We start from the raw sequence: 14,966 nt of genomic DNA, 5'->3' as shown, positions 1-14,966 counted from the left end.
CCTCGAGAGCAAGCCAGATGGCCACCATTTCGAGCCAGTTCATGTGCTCCTGCTGCTACTGATGAGACCAGATTCCATGGACGCTGTGGCTGTCCAGGGTAGGCCCCTATACACCTAGCGACGAGTCTGTGGTCATGGTGATCTGTGGTAAAGGCTGCCGGAATGGCCTGCCTACCAGCAGGTTGGTGTCTGTACCCTACCAGACTAGGTCCTGGTGGAGATGCTGTGGTACTCTGACTGGCTCCACCTGAGAACCCTTCTCCTGATTCCAGTAAGCCGAGAACTAAGGCTGCAGCCTCATATTGAGTCTCATATGCAGTACAGCAATGAGACATGCCTCTATTATTCCCAGCAGGTGCTGGTACCACCAGGCTGAGGTTACTATTCTGCTGAGGAAACGCCTTGTGGCCTTTTTGGTTGCTGCAATCTTGTCCGCTGTGGGAAGTCAGAGTGGGCAATAGCTGTGACTTTTTGGGATTGATGGAAAATCCCAGATCGTATAGGGTATGCATGAAAGCGGTAGCCGTGCGACGTACTGCCTCCGCAGACGCCGCCCTGTCTACCCAGATGTCGAGGTATGGATACATGTGGTGGCTTTGTGCCCCGAGTAGAGCTGCCACCGCGTTCATTAGCCTTGTAAAGACCCTCTGGCTGAGTTGAGTTCAAAGGGTCGAACTCTGTATTGAAAGTGAAAACCCATGATCCTAGACCGCAGGAAGGGCCGATGGGGTTCCCAAATCGGGACATGCAGGTAAGCATCCTTCAGATTCAGGGAGCACATCCAGTCTCCCCCACACAAGGTCCCTGCAATGAAGGCTGGGGTAACCATCTTGAACTTTTGGAGGGCAAGGGAAAGGTTGAAAGAAGAAAGGTCCAACAACTCTCAGGCCAGCCTGTTTTTTTTTGTGTTTGGGGAAAATCCGGGAATAGAAGTCCCTGCTTCGCTGAGAAGCTGGGATTTCCTCTACCGCCTGGCTCGCCATCAGTGAGTGGATTTCCACCAATACAGTTGCAGTCCCAATCTGCGGGAGTGGAGGGGAGGACGGAGAAAACAGAAGAATCGGTAGCCGGAAGCCTGTGGACACTACTGAGAGGATGCACAGGTATGCAAACCTTATCCGTCAAGTGTGTATGTGATGGGCAAGCATGGCCCCCACCAGAGATTCGTGGATCTGGATAGACCTGTCGCAACTTCTTTCCATAGGAGGCTGATGCTGGGGAGGGTGTCTGGAAAAACCTTGTTAGCAGCCTTGTGCTGATTGCGCCTGTGTTGGCTCGGAGACCTGTCAGGTTGCCTCGAGCATCTCTCCTGAAAACCCCTAAAGCCTCTGAAGGCCCGACCCTTGCCCAACCGCTGGTGAGCCTGGCTGTAGGTCTTGGGTGTGGACTCTGTTAAACTAGACAAGGATTTAGCTGTTTGGAAGCTATTCTTTTTCTTGTCTAGTTCTTTGTCTGTGGAACACATCTCCCCCCACAAAAGTCAGGTCAAGGATGCGCTCCTGCGCATCTGGGTTGAATTTCGGTTGCCCTCCTCATCCCGGTGGCAATACATATGGCTCTGCCTGAGGTGTCAATGTGGGCCACCATAGATTACATTATATCCTGGGCCACAATCTTGGCCTTCGTCAACCATGCCTTGAACCTTGCCTGGCCTGGCCTGGCTGTGGGCAGGGAGCTTTGGAAGGAAGTATGCGATCTCCCGCCACAACTTCTGATTAATAGCCGCCAATATGGCATCAGCGTTGGGCTGACGCAGGTGGAGCGTGTCATTAGAGTAGATCTTTTTTCAAAATTCCTCCAAAAAGCTTTTCCTCCTTGCCCAGGAGTGCAGAAGCGGATGCAGCTGAGGAAGATTGCGGTTTGGAGTATAGCGATGCTGCTGCTATAACTGAGAAATGTGGCTGGGTATGCACCAACAATAAGAAGGAATCCCCTTTCGTCTGCCTGTATTTGGCGTCCAGGCAGTTATTGATGGGCTGGGTGGAGTGTAGCTTGACCCAATCCTTTTTGGCTAGGGATTCCACATCCTTCTGGAGAGCTATGCTGGTCGTCGTGGCAGGAGAAAGTGTAAGTACTTTGGGCAGGGCCCCCGCCTCTAGATACTCAGCCAGACCCGCCAGCCTCTCAAGGAATGCTTTTGCTGACAATGGTGTGTCCGGATCTTCCTCCTACTTTGTGTCCGCCATTGTGTTCTGCAGATCTGGGGGTGCAGGAGGAGTGCTAGGTGTGGGCAGCTGTTGGCATGCTGACTGGCAGTAGCGGGGGCTGCTGTGGGGGCCAAGCCAGGGACTGAGCTGCTGCGGGAGTCAGGGGCTGAGCCGGACCCAAGGCCTCAACTCGAGCGGGAGCTTAGGCTGTACCGGAGGGAGCATGTCCCCGATTACATCCCTGAGGATGGTACCTATCTGTGCTGATCTCGTGTGGGTGTGGAACTTCTCAAAGAACCTATTCTTGCAAACAGGAGGGATGCCTAATGGTGTAGGGGCTCCTAAGGGCGTAGAGGCCATACCCTGAGGCTGCAGTGTCCTGGGTGGGCCCTGTCTCGCCAAACTGGGGGATGCGTCCCTGCCCTGCTAAGTGCAGGGATAGGACATGGATCAGGTAGGTAACAGGCATTGTACAATCCCATCTGGGTGTGCGCTCCCCTGCTTGACCATGTGGGAAGGGAGCGGGGTGAGTCACCATTTTGTCTGGCCCGGTGGCCATTTTGTCTTGCCCCGCGCCATGTGTATGAGGTGTGGCAATTGCAGAGCCAGGTCCAGTCTCCACGTGAATGCTGAAGAGCGAAGGCTTGGACCTTCCCTGCACCTCAGGACGAGACCTGGGAGGCAGAGGGCCCTCGATCATGGTGCCGGTAGTGCTGAGTACAGGTGCCCCCTCAGACATGTGTCTGTTACTAGGGCGAAGCCTCTCGGGGTGGAGCCCGTTAATAGAGCCTTGCAGCCCCTCAGCGGTAGGATCTACCGGCCCGGAAGCCAGTAGCTGGAGTAGCCTTGGTCTTCTTGCTGGTTTTAGGACCTGGGAGGTCCTTCCAGCTTGGGTGCTTCCTGGGAAAGACTCACCCTAACGGTGTGCAGAGGATAAAAGAGCACAAACCTTGAGCGTGGTCTTCCTCTGCACGTATGGTTTGAAATGACCTTTCGAAGAGCTCAATCCACCTGGCCAACCGATACTTCAGAGCGGGCTGGGCCAAGGCACTGGAGGCAGAGGGCGTGGGGGTCGGACGTAGGGAAGGGTTCCTTGCAGGCTGGACACCTGCTGAAATACGCTGTCGTCGACATGCCACGGGGACGAGGATGGCACCAGAGGACAGAGCAGTACCTGCCAATTAGAAGAGGAAAAAAAAAAAAAAGAATAACTACTTCCGGGGAAGAGTGGGTGAAATTACAAGGCCGGAGGCATAACCCAGGAGCACTTGTGAAAGTGGTCCGTTCCCGTCGACACGGTGGGCAGAGTCAGAGGCATGGATGCTCCCAGGGCCGTGCCCCGTGGGCATCTAAATTTATAGGGGAAGATGATTGTTTCTGTCGAAAAAGGTTCTGTTTCCCATCCCTAGCGAGGGACGTCCATACAACATGGAGGAAAGCAGACAGAACGTAGGAGTAATGAGGAATATAATATTGCTATATATGTAAGTAATATTGGAAAATAGACACGTTTGTAGTAGACTAGGCCCTTAATAGATGAGCCTGTGCTAGGCAAAGCCCCTTGCAGACAAGGCTCGGACATAGAACAGGTTCCTCATTGAGGAGTTGAGGAGACCCACTTATAGTCCAGGCCCCTGTCATAGACAAGTCTTCTCCCCAACTAGGCCTCCACCCGACTAGTCTATCTTGTAGTTCAGGCTCTTCGCAAGATGAAGCTGTTGTATATATCCCCTCATAGAGAAGTCTTCTCATAGACGAGGCCCAATTTAGACTAGTCGGTAGTAGACAACACCATGAGCCTGTCTAAGACCACGCCTGTCTAAGACAAAGCCTGCATAGACGAGGACTTATGTCAAAAGGAAAAGCTCTTCTAACCATTCACTTTTTTGGCATTTGGGTAGGGGTGAGAATGGGAAGGCTCACACAGTACCTCTGTTAGAAGCCCTGGTTTGGCAGGTACCTTTTGCTCGTTTATCACCCTTTTCCTTCTTTCAAGGACAAGTTGTTTGGGAAGGGTGCCTCATAAGCCATGTGTGATTAATCAGAGGTGATGATCCCAAAAACCCTGGCCTGGCCAGGGAAAGGCAGCCGCTACCTGATCCTGACCCTGGGGGTGGAATTGTGTGGGAGGATCATGTGGGAGTGGATTCGCGTCAGGAGGAATGGGAGAATCTCCTTAGTAACTTCCCTAATGATCCAACAGTGAAACTAACACTATGGACTTCAAATCCCATAAAACTCTTAGTACTGAAACGAGGAAGAGGGGTCTAGAGTTGTACAACTCTAATGTGTGGTCTAGTTGTTATATTGACCCACACCTGAGCAGGACCTTTAAACATTTAAAGGCCTTCCAGGTGTGGGCCATTGTGAAGGAGTAGTGCAGAGAACGTGGCAGAAGTCGGGGGTCCAGCCAGATGTAGAAGACCCATAGCGGGAATTGATGTGAAAGCCAGCTGTCCCACGGGAGAGAGAAGCCCTCTGTGTCCTGCATCTCGCTCCGGTTTGAAGTCTACACTAATACGCGCATGGAGCAGCGGGTGCTCCACTGACAGACAGCGTGAGCAGAAGAAGGCTGATGGGGAGACCCCGACATGTGAAGCAGAAGCAGCAAGTCCAACTGAGATGCCAGGACATAGTGCTGAGTTGGCCTAATGGAGGTAACCACGGGGTAATCCCGAATAGACCGCTGTGTCAAAGTACACCATTTTAATATCGAACCTTTAAACTAAAGCAAACTGGGCGCAACTCTCCTGTTACCAAATGCTGACCAGGAGACCATTGTAACCCACAATGAGAAAGCCGGGAAGGGGCAATAACTGAGCAGAGTGAATGTACTCTCCCAATAGGGAGACGTCAATCAAGAGAACATTGTAACCCGCATTGCCAAAGCCAAGAAAGTGCAATAAATCTGCATTGTTAAAACCAAAGAAAGCAGAGTGTGGCATCAAGGCCCTTTGAATGTAACAGTTCCAGATACCCTGTGGAAGAAAATTGTAAACTACATTGTCAACCGCCAACATGTTATGTAGCAAGAGACCAGAGCCGGCAGGAGAAAAGCCCTCCTTGTAGACAGGATCAAGGGGGGAGAGATTTGTAACCTACATTGCCTATGGCAAACAGATCAATGTAAGAATCATAGTCCATTTGGACAGCATAACTGTGAAAGAAGTTGTAAGCCAAGTGTATTACAAGTTAAAAGAATTTTCCCCATTGAAGGGTTGAGTGTGGAAAGTTTGGAACAAGACTCACCACAGAGTAGAAGTTGTAGTAGGAGCTTTATCATGGCAGTCGAATATATCAGGTTAAGGGTAAATAGTGATTAGTTGTTAGGGAGAATTCTCTGTTAAGGCGAATTTCCCAAACCTAGTGAGTCCCCTAGCAGCGTTGCTGGATTTTTGGGGTTTATTTATTTCTCCTGCTAAGAGTGAGACTCTTTCTCCCACTCTTAGACATGATTTGAGATATCCTCTGACTTTGTAATGTGTTTTATGGGCTATGGGGTCTTTTACTCCATAGGGTTTCATGTGGATTTTGGTAAGTGTGTTACACAGCAACCTCAGTGCAGTAACACAGGGGTGTCATAGTGACCCCCAAACATAGACTCCATACCCAGTCACCATTGACTTTAGTAGTCTTAAATTGGGAACATAACCAGTACAAACCATCATATTGTGGAAGTACTGGTTGGGCCTTTTTGCCAGAACTCGGTTTTAAAATGGCATTTGTGTTCGCCTCTGTAACTCCAACCCAAGTCGAGCCCTTTGTTCCACTTTTTGTCGGGCTTCTACACAAAAGCCTCCAAAAGTGGTGCCACTCTGTCTGGGTCTACAGGATGTGTGGGAGGGGGGTTTAGGCACCCTGGACTGAGTTGCCTCGGCAACTCAAGTCGCACTCTTGTATGATTGGCCCAGTGGTGAGCCGCCCCACTTAGCATGTTTGAGTGACAGCTAGGACTGATGAATGGGGGGGTTTCTGCATAAAAGCAGGGCTTTGGGGACTGGAACTTCAGACGTCGCCACAAGACCTAAAGAATCCAAGGAGGGAGAAGCTGAGCCGACCTGCAACGACACCACCGGTGGAGCCCTGCTGAACCGTCTCACCACTTTTCCCGACAGAGAAGATCTTCATTCTGAGGAGTCTTCTTCCTTTGACTGGTGGGGATAACCAGTTTGCCCGCCTTTTTGCCTTCCCGGATCATCTCGTGGCCGCCTTGCCTGTGCCAAGCACCCCGGCAACCGCGATACCACGATTTACCACTACCGCAAATAAAAGGGTAGTACCTTTTAACCGGAGAACTCCACGGCTGTTTCTTCCCTGGCAGTGCAACGACCTTCAGCTTTCCTCCACGTCGAGATCTTCTCTTCCTCTGGACGACGCCGCGACTTGCACCCGCTGCCAGGAACAACTGCCCCCGCTGGAGGAACCTCTCCATTTTAAAAAGGTACTGTGTCCGCCTAGCCTCCCTTGCAACGGTCTGTACGAGGTGTCTATTAAATCCTCGACTTACTACCTGGGCTGACCCTAGGCTGGCTAACTGAACTTTTCTGAGCTAAACTAATTCCTTTTTGAACTCCCTGCAAGACTTTTTCGAGCCTCTTAAACTCTGTGATCTTGGACGCATTGGTGCTCTGCTCTCTCTAAGAGGGAGCCTGGCCTCTGAACTTTTTGCTCACAAGTAGACTTTGACTTTCCTGCCTTGCTGGGTGCTTCTAAAGTATTAGTGTGGTGCGCTTTTCTAATTTCTGCCTTTTCCCTCCCTTCTTTGATAACTTATTGGAGTGCCATCTTCAGTTAAGCGCTCACCTCTGTCTGGAAATAAGTGGTGTTAACTAAGACTTGTCTAATAAGGAATAAGGGATGTATATATATTAATAGTGACTGTGATTTGAACTTGCTTACAATAATAGTGCTGGAGTGTTTCTATAAGTGTGTCTTTAAATAAATAATTATATACTTTGATACCAAAGCTCTGGTCAGTGTTTGCTTGTGCTACTGTATTTTGGTACCTATCTTGTATACTCTATATACTGTCTAACTCTTCTTGAGAGAAGTTTGGCTGCAAAGCCACAGCTACCAGGTAAATCTGGGTGCTACAGACTGCTACCAATTGGGGTACTGCCAACACCTGTAGTCTTAAGCCTTTTGCAGTGGTCCCTAAGGGAACTGCACAGGTTTCTGCCTAACATTAGTCCTGGAAGGCAAGTGGACCAGGAAGAAGATGATTTGAAGTACTGTGACTGTGGTAGAAGGTTGTGGTAGAAAAGAGGTGGCAATTCCACTACCGTGGTTTGATGAACTATTCTATAACCCACCCTGACTAAAGCATTGCCTATGAATGAAGAAGAAATGCAAGGTGATGGAACACTGGTCTTTTTGAGAAGAGAACATTTAGCATTTCAATCTGATGTAGGAAGAATTATTGGTCGTTCACCAAAATGAGGTTGTGAAAACAAACAATTGACTTGAGAATGAGAATCCTTTTTTTGAAACTGAGATAGTCACTTCGCCATGTACAGGACATACTGGATGATCAGAACTGTGTAGTCTACTTGGAGTGGAGCTTGGCTGGTGAAAAGACATTTCCTGCAATTGATCTTGGATTTGAAACATCCTGAATTGATCCAGGGGAAGGGGATCCATCCCTGGCCACAAGAATTCTTGTTTTCTTTATGTTTGAATTTAAACTTTTTTTGAAAAGTTGAAACAGCCAAATAATACCTATATGATTTTTGCTGTATGCGTTAGTGTGAAGGACAGACATTATTCGGATACGAGGTAATGTCCATTAAGTCTAGATTTTGGTAGGTTAGGGAAATCTAGGCATTTAACTCACCCTTTATTATTTAATAAATGGCGACTTATGAGAAAACTCCACACGTGTCCCATATCTGACTCCCCACACATGCTTACAGTTATTCATTTCAAGGTACCTTTAATTAAATAAATTAAATAAATTAAACAATACTATTAAGAAGTTGAGCAGATCAGAAAAATGTAACTTCAATCAGTGGTTCAGTTAGCACATAGAGATTAGAAGGCTTGCAAATCTTGTTGAACAATTATATGGGGATGCAGACGTCATTTTTCCAACTTTCCTTTGCAAAATTGGCAGTGTTTCTCCAATGGGAGCAAATCGATGAGGATATCTGAATGGTTTCTCGTCCGCTGATAAAGCAGCTCAAGGGCGCTAAAACTACAAGAAAACTCCCAATATGGCAGTGTGTATCTGTGTCCTGCAGGTTTCCAGCATGCAGACTATTTTGACTCCATTTTTCCTGTTAAAGCATCCAATGAAGAGGACAGTAGTCCAATGATTACAACACAACAGATGGTGTGAAGTAAATAATCTGAAGATGGCTTCCAGTAATAGAGTTAAGAAGATTGCTTATTGGATGAAGGGCAAGTGGCCCAAGAGGAGTCCAATGGAGCAGTAAAGTGTTATTTTCTTGTATTTAGAACTGGAACTGCTTTAATGTACCGATGATTCCCAGCACGACATCAAACATGCAAATCATGTTAATCTATAAAAGAGCAAATAATAGAATCAGCAATATCTAGACTGGCGGCTAATGGTGTGCAACACATTAGAACACCAAGTATCTTGATGCCACTTGAAGGTGGGCTAGGACAGTGCCTGTGATCGGAGGCCAAGGTGACTGAACATTCTTGTGTTTTCACAAAATATGAAATGTTGGCTTTGTGTTTTGAAACAAGGCAGCTTGTACATCTAAAAAGCATGTTAGAAAACTTGTATAAATCGGAGAGAGTTTCATATTGATTACTTGGTATGATATGGCATTTATAAGGCGCATATACACAAGTGTTTCAAGGCGTGACGAGGCAAGGGAGGGCGAACAAAGGGAAGAGAGACAACGATCTTACTAGGCAAGGTGTCATTCAGATTGCACAAGTGCATGGGAAGGGGAACATTGCATGGGGGAAGTGAGAGGGGAAAGTGCAGTACATGGGATAGTAGAATAGGATAAATAAAAACGGCCAGCTGGTGGCAAGTGCAAGGCAAGTGCAGACATAAGTGCAGGTAGGGGGAATGTAGGGATACAGAAAACAGTCCCCAGGTGCAGGGGTTGCCAGGGAGGCAGTGCAGGTGTGCAACTGGCGGGACCTGTGCCCGAGAACAGAAAGGGTGGCCAGGTAACCAGTGCAGTTTCAGCCAGGAATTCAGCAGGGGAGAGGGGGAGAGAAAGCAGAAGCAAAGAGGAAGGTTTTGTTCCAGACGGAGGCCCCTGCCGAAGAGAGCGATCTACCACCAACTCGTTGCTTGGAGAAGCGACTGACCCTGAGGGAGTTGGAGGCGGATGAGCGAAGAGCACGAGAAGGAAGATATTTGGGAAGAGTGAGTTGAAGGTATTGCGGCCCCAGGCCCCAGAAGGCCTTGTGGACAATGCAGGGGGTTTTGAACTTAATCCTCGCAGCCACTGGGAGCCAGTGCAGAGATTTCAGTCCTGGAGAGATACGATCCCTGGGCTTGAGGCCAAGGAGAAGTCTCGCAGTCCTGTTCTAGATAAGTTGCGGAGAGCGGAAAGTAGAGGCAAGCAGATTTAGATAGAGGCTGTTACAATAGTCCAGCTTAGACACAACCCGGGCTCTGGAGACAGTGAGCTTCTGGGGGAAGGAGAGTAAAGGAAGAATACCTCTGAGGAGGTGACCAACTTGTTGCTTGGGTGAAAAAGAGTTGAGTAAAGATTCAAGTTAGTGCCAGCTTAGTGGGTGTTGTCACTATAAATCTGCATGTAACCTTTTTGTGCCAAGAAATGAAAAGATTTCCTAGATTCCACCTGGTGATAAAAAGCAAGTTATCAATCTTGAGGCGGAAACAAAGATGGAGAAATGACCGGCCTCTTTTCAACACATACTGAGTAAATGGTCATCAATGTCTAATCAATACTTGGCTTTGTGAACTGCCTACTGGGTCAACAGCCCTCAATATCTTGAAACGTGTTTTGTAATGCAAACATCAAAAAAATTGCTAGTGAAGATAACCTTTTTGAAATTAACAAGTAACCTCAAATGCCACAGCTTTAAGTCTGCAAAACTGAACTGCAGCCAGCCAGCAACATATTTATAGATTCAGCAGCAGTCTTATTTGGGGTTTTTAGTGAATAAAATTGCCACTTACAGATGAAAATGCATATACATGTCAGAGGCTTTCTACAACTTTGGAATGTATTTCTTTTTTTTTTTTTTAAATGGACAAATCCAAATGTTATCCAAGTATAAGGTTTTTTTTCTTCCAAAAACGGTTTGCGGGAAATAGGATCAGTTCCACAAAACAACAAGGAGGGGGCAAAAAACAATATAGTGCTATTCATACCTAGGTAGTGTGATCTTTTCAAAATAATGCAAAAACGGTCTTGCTATTATTATCCAGTCAAAAGCAGTGAACTCTTACAGTCCAAATTAAAGAGGCTTCATGAAATCAAGCGGTATGGACAGTACACATTTACCCGATACTAAAGTGAATTAGAATAAACTACTGGAAGATGAGCAAAATACCTTCACTACTGTAGACTACGACAATGTAACATGTATGTACACAAAAAAAACTCTCTCCTAAAGTGCCACCGCTTGCTGGCTCAGACATTTGGATTTGCCCACTGTTTTCTTTACTAAGAAAATACAAGAGGAAATTTGTATCTACCTGATCTCTGGGGAAAGTAAGTATTTTGTAGTCCAAGTTGCAACCTTTCTAAATCTAGCAACAAAATATGAGAAAACAATTTCAGTATTGGAAAATTCAAATACTTGAGCAAGGCAATTCATTATACTTGTATGTCTATGTCATAAGAAAACATTACTTCTATAATTGAATAGATGAGCTAAAATGATGGAATGAAATGCTACCCCCAGGAAATCCCTGCAATAAAGAAGCATTAGGCGCAAGCATTTCTTTCTAGCCCACCCATTTTGGTATTCTTGCATAGTCTCTCTGATGAAGATAGGAAATCCTAGAGGAGTTCAGTGAACTTGCTTTGTCGTTGTTAAGGTCAGTCTCCCATCACATATATTTCAAACCAGGCCTTTTCTTGGGGTTAGGGTTAACATATACTTGTCTCTGGTTTTCCCCCTTCTGTTATAGAAAAAAAGACTAGCACAAACACAATGGCATGAAATGACACACAAAGGCATTCCAAGGTGTTAAGAAGAAAACATATCCGAGAGTGCAGTTTCTGTTGGCTACCTTGTTTCTGATGCATATTAGCTCTTGAAATAACTCAGGAATTGGGATATTTCTCCAACCTTGCACTACTAGAATGATGTATATCCTAAGTCACAGCATAAAGGCCAGATGTGACAGCATCCTAAAGTTTAAAAGAAACTACACTCCCTTCCCCTCAGATACTTCCTTCGACAGGTGGGTTAGGAATATTCTGAGAAGATGGCGGCAGGCATTTTAAAAATCTGCAGAGCAAACCAAATATCATCAGAACAACTGCTATCACAATGTACGCATCTTTTCATTCCATAGATGAGGTTTGCTTTGTAGATTCTTTATCTGTTACCCAGCAATACCTAGCAAATACTTACAATAAAATATGAACTGCTTATCTTGCAAAGAGCATCTGCACTTACATCAGAATTCAAATAACGGCTCGCAGATGTTATTTAACAACAATGCTGCCCTGCATGATTTACTAAAATGAAACCCCTACAAATAAGTAGTTGTAAGTCAGTAGTCGTAGCTGCACTACCAGTGGTGCAAAGTGCTTAAATCCCTTCTGGATGATTGTTAGTCACTGCTTAACAGTATATCCTGTTGCACAAATTATTGTTAGGACAGTTTTTCAGAAATCCAACTAAGGGCTTAGTAAAACCATTCAACAGAGGCAGTCAGAGGCAGTACAAGACTCCACCATTAGTAAGGCTGCACCACCAGAGTTCAGGGTAGCGTAGACAGAGCAGCCAGGCTCATTTTAGGAGGGAGAGAGGGCTGTAGAATCAGTACAAAGACATGGTAATACAAACGGTCCAAAGAAACACTGAAAGACTGCCGGCCCAGATCAATCTTGGGGGAAATAAGTACTATCACAGATCATATAAACAAATAATAAAAACACAACACTATGCTTTAAAGTACACAGACCAAAGAATAGACCTTATTTAGAAAACTAACAGTATTTCTAACTAAGTCAGACCTTATCCAACACATTCAGTATAGGTCACATCTATTCCTGGGGAGGAAAACCATAAGTAACTTTCAGATTACTTTACAGTAATTGAAGGGTAGTAGACCCCGTCATTTATTCCGTGACGCTCAGCAAGAAAGTACATAAGTCAACTGGAAAATATACTTTTCAGAATAGTGGAACACTTATTGCAGGACTCATAAAAACATAGAACTCTGATTCAGGAAAGCACCGTTATTCTAGGGGAGTAGGACCTTGGCGTGTAATATTCAGTTATAGTTGCTAATGTTATAGTTGCTTTTCAGTTCACAGTCTAAGGGAAGCAATAACTAACTTATTTTAGGATAACACAGTAATACTCGAAGTAAGTAAAACCTATACACCTTTGTAAGGATCTACCAGCAACCTAAAAGGTAAGCATTGCCTAGGCAGACTTATTCTGGACAGGCAAACAGCAACTCCGGGGAAGCAAGACCAAATTGGGGACACTCATACAATTATTCTAACAGGAATAATAAAGTGAAACCAACATTACTTTTGGGAAGAGGGGAACCCAATTCAAAAGGTAAGTTATCACTGTTAGGCAGAATCATGTGCAGTGCCCTTAAGGACCACTACACACAATTAAAACCACAGGTGGCAATACAAGTTTTACCTTTTGTACAAGAATGTACTACTATGTTAAAGTGGTAGCAGTAGTGGAGCAGCCAGGCTTATCTCAAGAGTATATGAGCAGTAGTAGAGATTACAAAAAGGGACCACAATTACTGTGGCTCAAGCAAACACTGACTCAAGGTTTCAGGTAGAAAAATATAAGTACATTTATTTTCAAAGCATTTGTTATAAACACAACACTTCTATTAAAGGCAAAACCACACGTAAAATGTACTACAACTAACCAATTCACTTTGTACAGTATGACTCAAGGTAAGTACCCTGTGTTTGAATGGACCGGTGTTGCGACACTAGACACATTACCGTGAATACGATGGCGATCACTTTTTGACAGTTCGGCCTACTAAATAAACGTGTATCCGTGACAAGGAATGCTACTGGGGCAAAAACACACTTGGCACCTGAGATACCCAGATGGAGTTGGAGGCAAAAATCATAGGCAATATTATAGTTAGGAAAACAGGATCGAAGAACACTCAGACAGGAATTCAAGAGTCAAAGGGCCGGAGCCAGGGTCAAGTGACACCGGGTGCCTGTTGTCGAGGATCACACAGTCGGACAGTTCACGATTCAACGTAGCCAAGAGTACTTTGATATTGTCAATGTTTGGAAGCAAAAGTTATAAGAAGGAGGGAAGACAAGGGCAAGCCTTGGAGATGAAGAAAAGGGATTCACCCTAATTTCTCAAGCAGGACACAGTAGCTTATTCAATGGAGAAGCTGGTGCCCTGGCAGTTGTTCCTGTTGGTTTCCCGCAGACCCACGGTTCCTGGAGCTTTGATGTGAAGGACGTCGTCTGAAGGGGTCTGCACCACACAGGGATGAAGCCGGCAGCAGCGACAAGGAATAAAAGGTGCGCTCCTTAAAAACAGGAGAGGCTCTTCAGATGGCTATCCAGACCACTAAAGCAGTGTGCAGCGATTTCTACCAAGAAGAAGATCCTCTGGCTGTAGAAGATGAGCTGGTTATTCCCACCAAGCTCAAGGGAAGAAGACTCCGGACTGGATCTTCTCCGGTCGTCGAAGGATAGATAGCTCAGGACTGAAGCAGGGCTATACCGGGACGGGGTAGTTGCAGCAGCAGACTTCTTCTCCGCTTCTCTTCGGTTCCTTGTAGTTCCAGTGGCGACTCTCTGACTTCTAGCCCAGGAGACCTGCTTTTATGCAAAAAAAAACATTGACACAGACTGGCTGTCAATCACGCAGCAGGGGGGTTGTCCAGCCCGGACAACCACCTCAGCCAATCATGGCAAAGTGCGACCTGGGTTTCCTAGGATACCCTGTGCAGGGGGTGACTACACCCCTCCCTCACATTCAGCCCACCTAGACAACCAGACGCCTGGAGGAGGGCTTCTTGGCAGAAGCCAGCCAAAAGACGGTGAACAAAGGAGGCAAACCTGGTTTGCCATGCAAAGTAAGACAAGAAGGGCGAATAAACCCAACCGGAGCCAAAAGAAAAAGTATTTGGTCAAGCGGGTTTAAGTTTGAGGCTAATATAATAGCCTAAAACAATACCATGTTTATCTAATATAATCGCGGTGGAAAAGTTAGGGTAGATACCACTGCCACCAGCCAAGTCTAAATGTTAAAAGAGCGAAACAATGCTCTAGGAGGTACAGATAAAAAGGGATACTAAGTAACCCTTTGCAGCACTCCATGGAAGATGGGGTGTACTGGATCTGTGGTAATTTAATTTAAGTCAATGGCAACTTTACCTTTTTTCTGGGGGACTGTAGTCAACCCCAGAAATGGAGTCGGTGGGAAATCTAAAAGACAACCCTCTCTCACTGCACTGAAGGTGCTGTGTAACACACAAAAGAAGGGGGCTACTGAAGTGGTGTACTCCAGAGTCCACAATCATAAAACGGGTAAAAGACACATGGCAAAACATGGGTAAGAGTGGGGGAAAAGCTCACACTCTTACCAAGTAAAAGAAATAAACTCCAGAAGTCCAGCAAAGCTGCTGGGGGACTCACTAGGTGAGGGAAATTAGCCATAAAT

At 46.1% G+C, this 14,966-nt stretch overlaps 1 protein-coding gene across 9 annotated transcripts in view; it reads right to left on the bottom strand.

Annotated features, from left to right (window-relative positions):
- Positions 1 to 14,966, bottom strand: part of HELZ (helicase with zinc finger) — a 2,743,493-nt gene that overhangs the window by 1,472,250 nt on the left and 1,256,277 nt on the right. For 4 of the 9 annotated variants that reach the window (XM_069655034.1, XM_069655036.1, XM_069655035.1 and 1 more), the window contains one exon: positions 10,807 to 10,860. The exons of the other annotated variants lie outside the window; for them this stretch is intronic. In XM_069655034.1, the coding sequence (XP_069511135.1) occupies positions 10,807 to 10,860 (54 nt within the window). The remainder of the gene's footprint in view (positions 1 to 10,806; positions 10,861 to 14,966) is intronic. 9 annotated transcript variants of the gene reach the window in all.

The sequence above is a fragment of the Ambystoma mexicanum genome, chromosome 3q (genome assembly GCF_040938575.1).
Source record: "Ambystoma mexicanum isolate Mex_15411 chromosome 3q, UKY_AmexF1_1, whole genome shotgun sequence".
NCBI lineage: Eukaryota > Metazoa > Chordata > Amphibia > Caudata > Ambystomatidae > Ambystoma > Ambystoma mexicanum.
This window is presented reverse-complemented; position numbering and strand designations above follow the sequence as displayed.